Here is a 17,921-nt window from a genome sequence, read left to right on the forward strand (position 1 = left end):
TATACTATATTACTATATGATGTATACCCTTTATGACCCCCGAACCCGATGAGTAGATATCAAATAATATCACTTGCCTATCGGCCCACACTATATCGCCACTTTATAAAAAAAATCGCCCAACTCTTGTTTACCGACTCCCCCCACTTTTGAAAAAGTGTAAAATCAAATTGAACAATCAGTCTGACAACTCACTTATTCACGAAAAAGGTTTAAACCCAACTGAATAAAAGTCTGCCAACTCGCCCCACTTATAAAAAGATCTTGCTTCCTTTAAGTATATAAAATTACTGTAAGTTCGTATCCAGTCGTCTTGGTGTAGTAGCATGTGTCTAGGCTTGATATGCTAAAGGTCTTGAGTTCGAATCCCAGCATAAACACTGGATTTTTTCTACGTGAATTTTGATAGATAGTTATCGACTTCTAGGAGTCGAGATTAAGAATTGAACGATGGACAGTCAGTGCGTGAATTTTTCTTGCTACCTGATTGGAAGATATTACGAGACGTGAATAATCAAAGTTTATTGATTGGTTAGGACAATCCAAACCTAGTAAATGTCCTTAAATCCCGTAGAGTATCGGATTTGTCCTCTCTAATTTAGCAATTAGATTTTGCCTGGTCATTAATCATGCATATTCATGATATTGGTACACATGTAACTCTTATCTATAAATAGTCGAATCTTCTGGAGTTTCGTAAACAACACGTTAAACGATATATACTACTTCATAACGTGTGACCTCACGTGTGTGGTAAAATTTGTTGATTGATGCAGTTTTTATTCTAGTAAATGAATTAATCTACAAAGCGAGAGCACTTTCCATTTTCATCAGCTAAGAGTCGACTAGCCCTTTTTGAAAGGCTAATTCTTGTCTTTTCCGTACAATTGATTATAAGTTTTATAGTGGATTTGACATTCCCGCCAAAATGTTACAGAACAAAGGAAAGCATGCATAACAAAGAAATTCAAACTGGGGTGATCTGGTAGGGACGATCCGGCTCAGATCACCCCTGTTAGAACAAAGGAGCTGGGATGTAATTGTAATCATTGTATGAAATTTAAAACCCGCAAGGGTCCATAACTGGATTAATAAAGTATTCTTATTCTTATGTATATACCTGGGATAAGAAAATCCTTATTTTTTCGAAAAAAAATTAAAGAAACTGATGTTAGCCCAGAACTGTGTTGTTAGCTCTCGATACTTCCTACAATAATTATAAATCTAGATTATATATATAAAAAATGTATATCTAATTAATAGCAATGGGATATGATTTATAAATTCAGATTCAATATTTTATTAGAGTCTCACGACTTATAATACATATACTACATGTAATACAAACATTATAATATATACATTAAATAAACAGTAATTTTATAAATTAAAATACAAGTGCCATTCTATAAAGAATTATGAGAGACTATAGAAATCTAAATAAATTATAACTATATACTTATCATATCTATAAAACATTTCCGCTATGTAATAAAGCCATATAACTACATTTATCACGTCTATACAATATCTCGGTTATGTAAAAAAATAATTATCAATCAAGCATATAAAAAAATCCTTTCTTCTACTTACAATATTAAAGCAGGTCTTGGCAACCACATCAAAACAATCATTACTTTTAAAAAGATATATAAACTTATCACAAGATAAAATATTAAAATCACCATTATTTCTTTTAACTTCGTTAAATAAACTTTCACGTAAATCTGCATATAAAGGACAATCTAATATTACATGTTTCTCATCTTCAATTTTATCATTACGCACAAAACAAACTCTTTCATTTACAGTTTTATTTCCATAGCGACCTGTTTCTTTTCGCAAGGGGGCAGCGCCACACCTAAATTTTGCAAATGCATCTGTATCGTATTGAAATGTGCTTCCTCAAATACACCTGCGTTTCAGAAAATCATTTTATGGTACATAAAAATATTTTTGTCAGGAAATTTTTCTTATCAAGAGTAATATGAAACTGTAAATTTGAATGGGGTCGTCTGTAAGTTTTTGATTACAGGCAAAGATCAGTAGGGTCATCTCACGATCAAGGTCAAGATTAATTACTAATATGATTGCTTAATGATATTTAAACGACCAATGAAGATTAGGCGCATGTTATCGTCACTGATGAGTCTTATGTAGACGAAACGCGCGTCTGGCGTACTAAATTATAATCCTGATACCTTTGATAACTATTATCTCTTCACATGTGTTTTGATTAGCCAGCAGTCTCGCAATTGCACTGAATGCTAGCGGACGCCATTTTAGTTTTCTCAAGAAAAGTGAAGATTTTTAATTTCCCACCCACCTACTCCCTTGATTCTTTAACAGATTTATATTTATAGGTATTATTTTTTAAATTAAAATTTTTTAATTTCATATGCTGATGATTTCAATCTTTTATTGTACAATATTTTTTTGTTTATACATTTTGTAATTTAGTTATTGAGGGTGGCGGTATTTATTCCCCACCTTTGCAAATTATTGTCATTTATTCAGTTTTGGGTTTTAATATTACATAATTGTTCATACATTCAGTTGTATTATGTTTTTATGGTTTCTGAATAAATGACCTTTATCGCAAACCTTGTGTTAGATATTTTGCAAATGAACTCGAATCCTTGGAGTATTTCCTTCTCACGTCATCCGTTTAAAAGAAAAATTTGGCTGACAAAAAATATCTTTAAACAATTAATAAGTACGTAATTTTTCCCAATATTTTTAATATGAATGACTGAAACGGTAATAATTAATCCCCATCTGCGAATATCATAGCAATCGATTATTAGGTGAGTTTGTCACAAACGAAAACATACATTTTTATACAATTGGTTCCTGGTCGTTTCTAGATTTTTACCACAACTAAATGCAGTTCTAGCTTACAAATGTGGTCGAATGCAACGAAGGATATGCTTGCGCTTAGTAAGTCGGTTAAAAGGGTCATCAAGGCTCACGTTTCTTTGTAATATGTTCATATATGTCGATATTATAAAAAAGAAGATGTGGTATGATTGCCAATGAGACAACTATCCACAAAAGACCAAAATGACACAGACATTAACAACTATAGGTCACCGTACGGCCTTCAACAATGAGCAAAGCCCATACCGCATAGTCAGCTATAAAAGGCCCCCATAAGACAATGTAAAACAATTCAAACGAGAAAACTAACGGCCTTAATTATGTAAAAAAAATGAACGAAAAACAAATATGTAACACATAAACAAACGACAACCACTGAATATACAGGCTCCTGACTTGGGACAGGCACATACATAAATAATGTGGCGGGGTTAAACATGTTAGCGGGATCCCAACCCTCCCCTAACCTGGGACAGTGGTATAACAGTACAACATAAGAACGAACTATAAAAATCAGTTGAAAAAGGCTTAACTCATCAGATGGAAAAATATAAGAAGACTTTATATTAAACGTACTTACTCAATTATTACTTGCTTATGGTTGCAGTCTTGTAATTGACTGCTCCATAGGCTTACATGCTAAACAGCTGATCTTTGAAAATAAAAAAATAAAAAATGCTACATAAAAAAAAAATTTCATGTTCATATCATGTATGTACTAATGTGAAATTGTGATTTAATCGAAAAAAAAGTGGGTCATGCCACGAAAAATATAAAAGTTACGTAACCCTGAAGTCAAAACATTTTTTTCTACTTTCTGTTTGCTGTTTTTACTAGGCCGCACCACTTCCAGTAAACATGATATCCTTCCACTTTCCTGGATTGATATCCCCAAAATGATGCAAGATTTTTTTTAAATCTATATGTTTCAATTCAGCATAAACCTATAATCAAACAGAAAAAAATGAGTCCAGAAAAAAATTCAGAAAAAAATGGACTATTTTGTTTCCCTCCATGTTTTGAAACTGGAGTTGTAATACAAGACTAGTACCTTATGACTAAGTATCTTACATATTCTAACGCTAGAATTATCTCGCTTTGAATATTATTCTCGCTTCATGCACCAACGTACATTAGCGAAAATTATAGATAAATTTTGAAGGCAGTAACAATACAAAGTGATTCTGATTCTTGTTTCTTTACTATAGTGGTACATGCTGCACCTTATTTCATATGCTAAACGGTAAACAAAAAAGAAAGAAAACTTTGAAGAAAGTATAATTATGAATGCGGAATGCAATATTATACTAAAGATTTGTTTAAAACAAAAACAATATTAATTGTGTTTGTTTGAGTAGGCAAAAAAAGACAGATGACATACCAAAGTGACTCTCAAAAGTCATAAGTCGACGATAAACCCATCACCATGGTAATCAAAGAGTAAAACTACGAAAAGACAAACATTCCATAAAATAACACACGAAAAACCTAATAATAATAAAAGTCTAAGCAACCGAGGGTCAGCATATTTACTAGTTCTATACTTCATAGAAAAGCATTTTTATTCAATTCCACAGACATTTCACTTTGAATTGTTTTTAACTACTTCTTCTTTAGCAGACGCGGGTTTATCTCGTTTCCTATAACACCTTGTGTATATTAAGTATGGAATCGTTACAGAAATAAGCGGCAGTTGCGTCATGATACTAGTAGCAATTGGTACAACAACGGCAATAAGACCCTCTGGTTGCGGAAAAGCAAACATGATTACCAAAATTGCAATTCCGGTATTTTGCAAACCTGTTTCAATTGAGATAGTTTTCACACGTGTCCAGGGCATCATAGCAACCAATGAAATCAAACCAGCTATAATATTACCACTTAATGGCAATATGCTCGCAGGAAGGAATATCTTAGCGTTGAACATTTCAAAAATGTACCAATTAGAGTAGAGTCCAGTGACAAGAAGTAAAATAACTGCGACAATCGTGATTGGTAAAAGAATTTTCAACATGAACTTGTGAATTCGTGTTAGTTTGTACTGAATGAATACTCCGATTAAGAGTGGGATTAACAGGATTAATAATGTTGTAACAACTTCCAGATATGGCATTTCTGTTTCGGCACTGGTAGAAATTTCCTGGCCCAATGTAAATAACCATAGAGGCATTGTTCCTGAAATGAAAAAAAAAAACAACTCGAAATTGGAAAAATGTGGATTTATTTTATATATATTTTTTTTTATGTATTTGAATAAGGCTGTGTAAACTCTGTAAACAACAATTAAAACTCCATGGTTGCATTCAATATCGTAGTGGCGACATAAGGCTACGTAGATTTATGACTATTGAACATGTAGCTAGCCTAACTGCTACATAGATATTGATAGCAGCTAGCTATATATAGGCTAGCTACTCGTTCAGTATAGACAAATATCTACGTAGTACTACGTAGCCGCTACTATATTGAACGCAACCCATATGGCCACCTTCTCCTTCAATCAAATCTATTCTACATAGTGCACGAGTTAATAACTTATGAATACTTTCCTTTCTATTCAGGTAAATTTCGTGAGATGTTGAATACAATAGGAATATGATTGTTATACCATTTGTCACCACAAAGCGTGTGATATAGATTTTGTTTTGTTTTCGGCTCATTGTCGATGGCTGCAGAGTGACCAATATTATAATTTCACATTTTAGTCTTAGGTCTTCGTGGATATTTTATTTACTGCCGACAATTATACCATACCGTCTTGTTTTGTTATAGCTATTAAGGCATTCTTAAGCCAACAGATCGTACGATTTTTTTTGTCGTGGAATATCTATAAAATAGTTGTCGTGGCGCTGTCGTGCAAAATGTCAAAAGAAATATTTCGAGTAGTCACATCAGCTACGACATGTTCACGATGGTTCCACGATGGGTACAAGACAGAACAAAAAAATGTAATTGTACTGACGTGTGTGTGTCGCAAGTCGGTCTTGTGACAGTCGTGCGATAATCGTACGACAATCGTGAGTTGTTTTGGGCTATTTTTCAGGTTTTCATGTCATGGGATGCGCGTATTACTGTCGTATCACTATCGTGCCACTGTGATGCAACTCTCAACAAAAGATCTTGAAACATGCAAGGCTATATAAGCATGAATCCAACGAATTCACAGGCAGATTCCCTCTCCAACTCTTACATCAGCGTACTATACTGCCCACACATCAGGCGACGTTCGATCCATGGCCTAACCCACCAACTTCGGGCGTTTCGCTGGTTCCTATAATGTTCACGGGATCAAATCGACTCTAACAAGACCATATTTTTCTCTTGTTGTAGTCCACCAAGGCGCCCATTCAGCAGGGCCGTCTTGTTTAAATGGTAGACGGTATGATTTTCCAAACATTCATTCCCGCCGAATTGTGCTTTTCTAAATACAACGAAAATATGTTGCACGACGAACGTACCACTGTCGTACCACAGACAATCAATGTTGTGCGGTCATCGTGCGAAATTTGTTATTCGTGAGACAATCGTGCGACTGTATTACGAGTGTCTTGCGACAGTCGTGAGATTGTCGTACGACAGCCGTGCGACGATTGTTTGATTAAAATGCATTATATTGATACCCACGACAATGTGTTTATCGCACAACGATTGTAAAACATCTTCACGACAGCCACAAGACAGTGACACGATAAAACATCGTAGAGCAAAAAAGGTGCATGTCCAATTTTTGTCCCACGACACATGACAGCGCCAAGATGCTCAAAATATCGTGCGACTGTCGTGCGATTGTCTTAAGCTAGGGTCACATATTCACGATTTTTACTGCCGTCCTTGACAGGACCATTCCCGATTAAAATTTGTCAAAAGTCTGATCAAGATCCTATGAATCGTGGATGAAAATTCAAACTTTAATTCAAATTTGTTAAGCTTGGGTCACACATTCACGATTTTTACTGCCGTTCTTGACAGGACCATTTCCGATTAAAATTTGTCAAAAGTCTGATCAAGATCCTGTGAATCGTGGATGAAAATTCAAACTTTAATTAAAATTTGTTAAGCTGGGATCACACATACACGATTTTTACTGCCGTCCTTGACAGGACCATTCCCGATTAAAATTTATTAAAAGTCTGATCAAGATCCTATGAATCGTGGATGGAAATTCAAACTTTAATTAAAATTTGTAAAAAAATTTTTTAATCACGACAACAATCAGATATTGTTCAGGAAGCGTCGATATTCAACCGTTTCCAAGCGAATTTATCCCGATAATCCCGTTCTATATCCGCTTCTAATCCGATTTGTATCTTTCGCCAGGTAAAATTCAACCAAGTCTGTCACGACTGCGTCCCGATTCTACCGAATGTAATCCAACAGAGATCAGATAGTGACAAGACAGTGAACCGACGCTGACGGAAGTTATCCGTTCGAAAACTGTCGGCATACTCGGGATGATCAGGTACTGTCGGAACGTAATCCTATCACGGTCCGCTCTATCGCATTGCAAACGGCTTTGTCTGGTCTCAGTCGTATTGTATTCTGTAATTGTCGGGACTCTGACGTGGGTATTATTGACGAACTTCGTATTAATAACGGGACTGTTCCGGAACGGTTTCGGCAAAAAACGGTTCGCAATCGACAAGATCTGGATGCAATCTGGACTCAATTGGCAGACAAACAGCAATGCCAAATTTCTCCAGATCATTCCCGTTCCATAGGACACCGTCCAGAATACACAGAACATTGTTAGGATTTTGATCCGATACAGCAGAAACTGTCACGACATAGGCACGATTGTAATCCGACTAGACTTAATCGGCTGAGTATCCCCGAATGTTACGGGACGCACCTAACTGTCGGGGTGCTTCGCCGAACTATTCGGACCCTTCCCGACCCATATGAATCTGTTACGAACTTAAACGACTGCGTTCAGACAATGATAGGACATTCCAGATAATTGAGGATAGTAATCAAACTTTTTCACTTTTCGTGTCGTATCGCTGTCTGATATCAAACGGGAGCAACAATCGACAATGTGTGAACCCTGCATTACGACGACCACAGATGACCCGCGATTTGACCAAATTTCATGTCGTGGCGCTGTATAGATGTGTCGTAGTGTAGGTTCGCTGTGACCAGGGCTTAACACTACAGCGATTTTGGGGGAAAAAATCCGATAATGAGTTCGTTGGTTTATCAGATAAAACACATACACCTGTATATGTAATGGGGGTACGTTTAATACACAGTAAATGGTAGTTCACCATTCTTTTTACTAGCAACCAAAAGTTATTACAGCAATACATTGATCAGTTAACACAGCAAGCTTTTAATTTGTTAAACTACTAGACCAAGATAAAAAAAAAAAAAAATAGAAAATACGGTGTGATTGCCAATGAAACAGGTATCCAATAAAGTCGGTCTGATACATGTTTTCTGAAATGAAAACACAATTTCCTAAAGCTGTTGGATGTGTACTGACTTATACGTTTTCTAAAATTAATCCAGTAGATACCGAGCTATTATCTTAGATAAAATGTTATCAGATACATACTACATGTATTATAATACAGAATATACATACCAAAAGAAAGCATCATACTGACTGCAGTCAAAGAAACAGACAATGATATGTCTCCTCCAAGGAGGTAGCTAAAGATGTTACTTTGACCCCCTCCCGGGCAGCAGGATACTATAAATATACCAAGTGCTATGTACGGGTCCCCTGGTGTAACTAACTTAGCGATACCGTAACCAATCTGAAAAGAATACGTATATGTTATTAAAGATCTCACACGATTCCATGGAGTTAATGTCCAATCAAAATATTTTACCTTACACTGAAAACGTTTACGAAACACTGTAAATTTTTATGTGTTTTCATAGTTATTAAATCCTATTAAAAACCAAGAGAGTTGGATACATCTGCATTTTGATGAACAAGAATGAAGAATTTTAACGTCACATTAAGAAAGACATTTTAGCACCAATAAGATGATCAGATTATATACAATAATTGTCAATGGAAAATATAGTGTTACATTGTTGATCATTGTGATTTTAATATATTTTCTATTTGCCTTTCAATCTTTAAAATACTAGTACCGGTATTTCAAATGTGGTTTTCAAAACATGGTGCGGAATTTATTCTTTTTAACATATACTAGTCTTATATTATTGTGGCCCATTAATGTTATATTACCATTGGCATAAGTAAAAGCTGGCAACCAATTCCGATGGCTGGTGCAACAGGCTTTCTGTACGTTTCTTTAACTACCTGCAAATCAGTTTTACAACCAAATCCAAAGTTGACAATAACCATGACAATATACATCATGTACTTGAAGATCTCTGACGCTGGTTCTTCTTTACGGAGAACAATCAAGGGAAATTTCTGCTTTCCGACAAGAATCTTATCCGTTGATGATGAATTATACAAGTTGAAAGTAATATACGTCCTTCCTAATCTCTTACCAGACATACGGAGTGTTATTGATCCATAATGATAATAGCTGAATTCATCAGAAACGGAATTGTTTCTCGTTTTAATTTCCGAGCTTTTGTTACCACATTGAATAATTTCCTCTTTTAAACTCACATCAACCATAGTCTTGTCGTTAGCAAGAGCTTCCAATGTAATTGTACGTAGTTCCTCACATAATAAAGTGTAATTCATCAACATAGATTGAGATTGTACATTTGTATAAAGCACAATGATGCCGGGATGGCTTATTTTTAAACGGTATTTTATGTCTGCTTGTACTTGATCTGTTATGGTTGTATTCATCCATGGTAAAGATGCACATGGAAATATCGCACAAATGAGGATACTGATAAATACCAATGCTTCCATTTCTAGAGTTCCCTGAATGAGCTAACTTCGATTCATGACCTCTTTTTATACAATTTTTAAGAGGTTAACAAAATAGATAGTTCAAGAATTTAACTTAAATTTACCACGGTCCAAACATATGTACGATTACATTGTTGTTTAGTTATCGTGTGAAATCCAATTTATATTTTCATCTCATATTTGGGACAAAAGAAGTGAGAATTTCTGGCATGTTTTGATTGTGTTTAACAGCATGTCGATGAACCCTGCAATTACTCTTGGATCGTTGACATACATTATTGTATACTTTTTATAAGTATTCGAGAACCCTGATTTGTAAAAAATATAATTACAAAAATACTCGGAACTCCTAATGAAATGGCAAAACCGTATAAGCTCAAACACATCAAACGAATGGATAACAACTGTTACATTCCTGACTTGTATATATATTTTGACATGTAGAAAATGGTGGATCACGGCTTCTGGTTGCATGTGATCAAATCTGATAACAATTGTTTACTAAAAGATGTATATTGTTCCAACCTGCAATTAACCAATGGATTTGCTAAAAAGATTGAACAGTTACTTGCTACATTAAATTTTACACATGTTTGGAAAAATCATGATACTATTTCAAAAAGGCGTTTATTATATGCAATTCATACCAAACTTAATGATAGATATCTTAATTATTAAAAGGAAATTATTTTGTGATAATAAATCAGTACATGGTAATTATAAGCTGAGAACATATAGACAGCTTAAAGAAAATTATAAATTGGAAACCTATTTATTGTTAAATATAGACAGAAAAGTAATAGGGCATTTTGCTAAAATTCGTATTAGTAATAGTGTTCTTAGAATTGAACAAGGGCGTCACACTAAAACCCCTGTAGAAGAAAGAATTTGTCCTTTGTGCCTCTTAGAAGTAGAAGATGAATTTCATTTCACTTTAAAATGTACAAAACTAAATATAATTAGAGACCAACTGTTTTCCAAAATTAGTGAAATAGTTCCCTCTTTTTTAAATATGACTAATGAAGCAAGATTTAAATTTTTGTATACGTGTGTTGAGACAGATATAATTAGAATTATTGTTAAATCTATAAGCGACATGTATATTTCTAGAAATGCTTTATTAAGCACTAAATAACTTTGTGGTACCACCTCCTCATATAATGTTTATGAAATTGGTATGATATATATATATGTTTGTATGTTTGTGTATAACAAATTTGTATTGTCTTGGTATCAATCCTGTAATTTTGGATTTTAAACCAATAAAAATTAGTTACTTACTTACAGTGGCGGATCCAGAAATTTACATAAGTGGGGGCCCACTGACTGACCTAAGAGGGGGCCCGTTCCAGTCACGCTTCAATGATTCGCTATATAAGCAACCAAATTTTTTTCCCAAAAAGGGGGGCCGGGCTCCCCCCCCTAAATCCGCCTCTGGATCAAACCTGGTTTTACAGCTGGCTAAACCTCTCACTTGTATGACAGTCGCACACAATTCAAAGTTGTAAGTTATCATCACGCTCATTTATCATGCAGTGTTGGAGATACAATATTGCTGAACCAGTGACGTAGCTTCCATTGAGGCGGTGTGCATTTCCAATTTCTTTTCACACGAACGAAAAATAGAACTGGATAAAAGGAGATAATAACGCTAATTCAAGAGTGATGGTATTGAATGATAAATGTTCAAAAAAATCGATCCATTACACGCGTATTCCATGTTATTTAGTTACAAGTAAAAGAATGGGCCCAATTTTGTTTCGTAAAAATGACCAATGTAGAAACGTAGACACTGTTTCAAACAATAACTTAGAACTGTGAAACTGCTTAAATCTTTTTTTTATTTAGAAGATGTGGTATAGCTGAATTTTATGTGCAAAAGTTTCATACTTTCAATTGTAATTCTACATTTTCTTACAAAAATAAAGACATACTTCATTTAGATATGTTCTTTAAATCAAATGACGGAACAGAAGGTTCAATGTGCATAAAAATATGAGATTTCGTATACGATTGCCAATAAGACAACTATCAACCAGAGACCAAATTATGTGGATCAATATATAAAAGCAAATATCATTGCAATGAGTACACCCATATCATATATATATCTATAGTTAGCTAAAAAATGAGTGCACCCATATCGTATCTATAATACTAAAATTACTAGGTCCAATTTGTCAGGCGTCATCGGGTAAAAACGACAAATCAAAGAATTCAACTCTATATATAACTAATATAGGACAATGGTGTAGATTAAAAATTACACCACTCCAGACCCCTTTGTTTTCAGCATAATTAATATTGCCATTAATTAACAAGTTCCGGGTCCAATCCGATACCGATACAAATAGTATATTCAGCTATTACCTTATCTGTACGTTCCGCATTTGACAGGCGCACCACCAAACGGTGTATTTAGGATTTTGCTGGTCATAATCAAAGGACTGACACTACTAAATTCAATCATTGTCAAATTGTTCCCTATTGTAGTTTTATTCACAATGCTGTTGATTAAAAAATACTCCATTCCTGGATAGCCAGGACCTTTTGTTTTCCAAATAATTAATATTTCCAATAACTGATAAGTTCCAGGTCGACGGGTTCAAACAGAAAGATTTGAAAGCAGAGAAAACTGTGTATCTTATAATCGACATGACTTATCAGATGACAATACCAATTACTAAAATAAGGCTTAGGCATAGTTATATACTTTAATTCAGTCACGGACCCGCGATATCACGGGTGTGTACTTGTATCTATAATAGTTAGCTATTAGGGACGACATCAAAAGTTCAATGAAGGATAAAAACTTAATTCACATAGTTTTTTTCACTGAACCCCCACCCCCTTCTTAACTTAATTTGGGAAAAATTGATTGACCCATATAGATATATGTAAAAATCAATGTCGGATAACCACATCTTGCAGCAGTTCAACCCCCCACCCCCAAACTATTTGAATTAAGTTTTTTATCTTACATTGATCTTTTGATGTCGTCCCTAAAGGACATGAATCGAAAAATGTAACACACTGAATTGCAAACGGGAAATACAACGGCCTCATTCTTGTTAAAATTTAAACAATAAAATAATGACTGATAACGCAGACAGCAACAAACTACAATCACCATAAATTCAGACTTAAGAATGACACAAATAGAGTATGGCCAATCATAACCCCTGTTACAACCACAGTTTGTCCCAAAGAAGAACAAATAATGAAAGTGTAACATAACAAACAGCACGTCATTTAAAAGTCTTGGAATCTTTAATCCACGCCTATGACAACGATGTGTACACAAAAGAAAGACATAAAGGTAAACATGTAAAAAAATAGGGGTCAACATTGTGCTATAATCTTAATCACTTTTAAAACTAACAAATATATAAAATAAAGGCAACAGTAGTATAAAATTGAGAATCGAAATGGGGAATGTGTCAAAGAGACAACAACCCGACCATGGAACAGACAAAAGTTCAGCAGAAGGTCACCAATAGGTCTTCAATGCAGCGAGAAACTCCCGCACCTGGAGGCGTCCTTCGGCTGGCTCCTAAACACATATATATACTAGTTCAGTGATAATGGACGTCATACTTGACTCCAAATTATACACAAGAAAATAAAATTAAAAATTAAACAAGACTAACAAAGGTCAGAGACTCCTGACTTGGGACAGGCGCAAAATGCGGCGGGGTTAAACATGTTTTTGTTGAGATCTCAACCCTCCCCCTATACCTCTAGCCGGCAATGTAGAAAAGTAAACGTATAACGTACAATACGCACAGTAAAATTCAATTCAAGAGTATACCGCTATTCAAAAGTCATAAATCGATTGAGAGAAAACAAATCCGGGTTACCAACTAAAACCGATGTAAACAAATCAACTATAAGAGGAAAACAACGAAACAACAGAAACACTTAAGTGTAACAAAAAAGAAACGACGAAACAAACATTGTACCAAGGAACCACACAATGGTATAGTAGAGCAAGAATATTAACAAAAATTAAAACGAAAATACACAAATTTACCATAGTACAATAACACAATGACGGGATGCATAAGTACAGTGCCACGTCATATATGTATCATAGAAACATAAAAAATGTCATATAGACAAAGCGCATTAGCTGAAATGAAAGGCAAGAATACAAAAATGTTTTACAATGTCACAATAACGGAATTATAAAATTTGTTGAAAAAGTGTACCTGCAAATTCAACAAATATGTTGTCAACAAGAAACTCCAACATACTGATCACTTGTTCCTCTGTATAGCATGTTTTACTGTTTTGTTCCCTATTAACAAAATATGCCGTATGGTATCCCAAAGTAATGAATGTATAGCCTATGCTACCGTTTTTATGTTGAAAGTATTTTGAATTATTTCTTTTAAACGATTTTTCAATTTCATATGGGGAATGGTGGTATACAGGGTTGAAATATCAAAGGTTTGATAGAACCAATTTCAGAAAAAGATCGAGATATAAAATTATCTATAAGTTCTTTATAGTTTTTTAGAATACTCACATGGTTAATACCACTACGCGAGTAAGCAGTTTCACAGTATTTCTGAAGACCCTCTTTCACTGCGAATAGAATTTTGGTCAATCTAATGGTAATTCTTTTGTCGAACATGCAGATGAGCCAGCAATGTACCGTTGTTTGTACGGAATTTTGTGAAGCTTAGGTATTCAATACAAATAAGGTAAGTTCTCCGATTTGTTGTTCAGTGCGTTGTTCATTTAAGTCATGCAGGACTTATGGTTCGTCAAAATCTCATCGTTGTCAAATGATATGTCTTTGTGTGTGGGATTACCTAGCTGAGTACTCATTTATTCCTGATTCTTTTACAAGATACTCGTTGTAGTACGATTTACATACAAAAACAATATTGTTTGAAGTTTTGTTCGCAGAAACAAGAACATACTTATCTTGAAGAGATGATAGACATATTTCACAGCCTCTTTGTCTCTGAAAATGGACTTTGTTCGATCATTCACACATTTTCTAACTTATGAATGCGACGTTTTATCTGATTGTTTTGACCCATTCTGACAAAGTTGGCAGTTCAACTTCTTCTCGTTTAGCCCATCATCTGGTGTAGTCCTCAATGGAACCCATAACTATTTTGAAGTTATGGTTCAAATTAATATGTTGGGGTTCTCTAAACTTAGGATCATTAGAAATCTCCGTTCGGAGCTTTTCATGTTCAATTATGATCAATTATGTTTAGATCCCCGGGGAGGAATAACATGGCCAGAGGGACTAAACAAATAAAACCAATAAAAGCCTGAGGTAAAGAAATACGATCACCAAGATTTCTTTTGTCCGGCAGAACCCCATGCTTTTGATTGACAATGAGAGGTGTACGTATTCTATACATGGACTTGTTTAGCAAGAATGGACACGTGCAAACAACAGCTCGTACATAAGGTTACATCCCCTGCCATCCTTCGGTGCTAAATGTTTTTATCATTTCAGAAAAATCACCGTCACTAAAAGATCGGTTAATACATTACATATCTTCACCAAGTAAGATCATTTACATTAATAAGGCCGTTAGAGTTTTCTCGTTTGAATTGTTTTACATTGTCATTTCGGGGCCTTTTATAGCTGACTATGCGATATGGGCTTTGCTCGTTGTTGAAGGCCGTACGGTGACCTTTAGTTGTTAATTTGTGTGTCATTTTGTTCTCTCGTGGAGAGTTGTTTCATTTGCAATCCGACCACATCTTCTTTTTTTTATATTCAGACAACTTCCCGAGTCAATAGTATTCATTCACCAGACCCTTACAATCATTAGTTGATCTTACCAAAAGGCTACATGATATTTTTACATCAGGTTAATATCAAGATAAAAAATTTGTGAAAATAATCTGAATAAGAATATGAAAAAGCACAATAAATATATATATATATATATACCGGTACAGCTGTCATGAAAAAGAAGTTCTCATATAGTTTGACGTCCAAATGGACAAATATTCTGGAATATTATTTTTCTTCTGGAAGAAAAAGTACATAATTTGGTACCTGAAAAAATAAAAGTTAGTCCAAAGATATCAAAGGGATATTCAAACTCATCAGTCAAACAAACTGACGATGTCATTGCAAACAACAATACACAAAACTCATCAGTCAAACAAACTGACGGTGTCATTGCAAACAACAATACACAAAACTCATCAGTCAAACAAACTGACGATGTCATTGCAAACAACAATACACAAAACTCATCAGTCAAACAAACTGACGATGTCATTGCAAACAACAATCAGCAAAACTCATCAGTCATACAAACTGACGGTGTCATTGCAAACAACAATACACAAAACTCATCAGTCAAACAAACTGACGATGTCATTGCAAACAACAATACACAAAACTCATCACTCAAACAAACTGACGATGGCATTGCAAACAACAATCAGCAAAACTCATCAGTCAAACAAACTGACGGTGTCATTGCAAACAACAATACACAAAACTCATAGTCAAACGAACTGACAATGTCATTGCAAACAACAATACACAAAACTCATCAGTCGAACAAACTGACGATGTCATTGCAAACAACAATACACAAAACTCATCAGTCAAACAAACTGACGGTGTCATTGCAAACAACAATACACAAAACTCATCAGTCAAACAAACTGACGATGTCATTGCAAACAACAATACACAAAACTCATCAGTCAAACAAACTGACGGTGTCATTGCAAACAACAATACACAAAACTCATCAGTCAAACAAACTGACGATGGCATTGCAAACAACAATCAGCAAAACTCATCAGTCAAACAAACTGACGATGTCATTGCAAACAACAATACACAAAACTCATCAGTCAAACAAACTGACGGTGTCATTGCAAACAGCAATACACAAAACTCATCAGTCAAACAAACTGACGGTGTCATTCCTAACAACAATACACAAAACTCATCAGTCAAACATACTGACGATGTCATTGCAAACAACAATACACAAAACTCATCAGTCAAACAAACTGACGGTGTCATTGTTAACAACAATACACAAAACTCATCAGTCCAACAAACTGACGGTGTCATTGCAAACAACAATACACAAAACTCATCAGTCGAACAAACTGACGGTGTCATTGCAAACAACAATACACAAAACTCATCAGTCAAACAACCTGACGGTGTCATTGCAAACAACAATACACAAAACTCATCAGTCAAACAAACTGACGATGGCATTGCAAACAACAATACACAAAACTCATCAGTCAAACAAACTGACGATGGCATTGCAAACAACAATCAGCAAAACTCATCAGTCAAACAAACTGACGATGGCATTGCAAACAACAATCAGCAAAACTCATCAGTCAAACAAACTGACGATGTCATTACAAACAACAATACACAAAACTCATCAGTCAAACAAACTGACGAATGTCATTGCAAACAACAATACACAAAACTCATCAGTAGAACAAACTGACGATGTCATTGCAAACAACAATACACAAAACTCATCAGTCAAACAAACTGACGATGTCATTGCAAACAACAATACACAAAACTCATCAGTCGAACAAACTGACGATGTCACAGCAAACAACAATACACAAAACCCATCAGTCAAACAAACTGACGATGTCATTGCAAACAACAATACACAAAACTCATCAGTCAAACAAACTGACGATGTCATTGTAAACAACAATACACAAAACACAACATAGAAAACTAAAGACTGAGCAACACAATCCTCACTAAAACTCGAAGCTAAGCTCAGATGCTCCCGAATAAAGGGTATGTACGATATTTGTTCAAACAGCACGTTTCTGGTTGAAATTCTGTTAAGAGGAACATACTTTGACAGCATTAAACGAACTATTGTTTTTTTTCTTCTATACCACTCCATTTTCTTGCAATTTTGAACCTTTTAATACAAGAAGAAGTTTGGGGTAGAACAAAACAAAATAGGACAAATAAACATTTTATATGCCGAACCTTTGAATTTTTTGTAGGCAGATTAATCAAGTATCACTTAACAGTATAATTCAGTTTGCAGTTAATGCCCGTGATAAGTAAAACAACTTGATGAACTATTGTTGTCGAAAAGTATTTTGACATTACCTTGTTAACAACAAAGGAATGCTGATCCAATTCCATCATCAGGTGGGGTCCTCCTTCCTTGGCTGT

General features: G+C 34.8%; 1 protein-coding gene across 1 annotated transcript; it reads right to left on the reverse strand.

Annotated features, from left to right (window-relative positions):
* Positions 1-1,338: 1,338 nt before the first annotated feature.
* On the reverse strand, positions 1,339-9,838 carry LOC143080423 (ileal sodium/bile acid cotransporter-like). Its single transcript, XM_076256267.1, has 3 exons — positions 9,083-9,838; positions 8,465-8,639; positions 1,339-5,055 (listed from the first exon to the last, which is right to left on the reverse strand). The coding sequence occupies exons 1-3, from the start codon at positions 9,731-9,733 to the stop codon at positions 4,463-4,465; spliced, it is 1,419 nt and encodes a 472-aa protein (XP_076112382.1). The 5' UTR covers positions 9,734-9,838; the 3' UTR covers positions 1,339-4,462.
* Between the last annotated feature and the right edge of the window lie 8,083 nt (positions 9,839-17,921).

The sequence above is a fragment of the Mytilus galloprovincialis genome, chromosome 6 (assembly GCF_965363235.1).
Source record: "Mytilus galloprovincialis chromosome 6, xbMytGall1.hap1.1, whole genome shotgun sequence".
NCBI classification, from domain to species: domain Eukaryota; kingdom Metazoa; phylum Mollusca; class Bivalvia; order Mytilida; family Mytilidae; genus Mytilus; species Mytilus galloprovincialis.

Excerpts from the sequence above, each read along its gene's own strand:
- LOC143080423 (XM_076256267.1), bottom strand. The coding sequence starts at position 9,733 with ATGGAAGCATTGGTATTTATCAGTATCCTCATTTGTGCGATATTTCCA. Across the intron at positions 8,640-9,082 it reads AGCTTTTACTTATGCCAATG|ATTGGTTACGGTATCGCTAA; the intron begins GTAATATAACAT and ends TATTCTTTTCAG. Across the intron at positions 5,056-8,464 it reads CAGTATGATGCTTTCTTTTG|GAACAATGCCTCTATGGTTA; the intron begins GTATGTATATTC and ends TTTTCATTTCAG.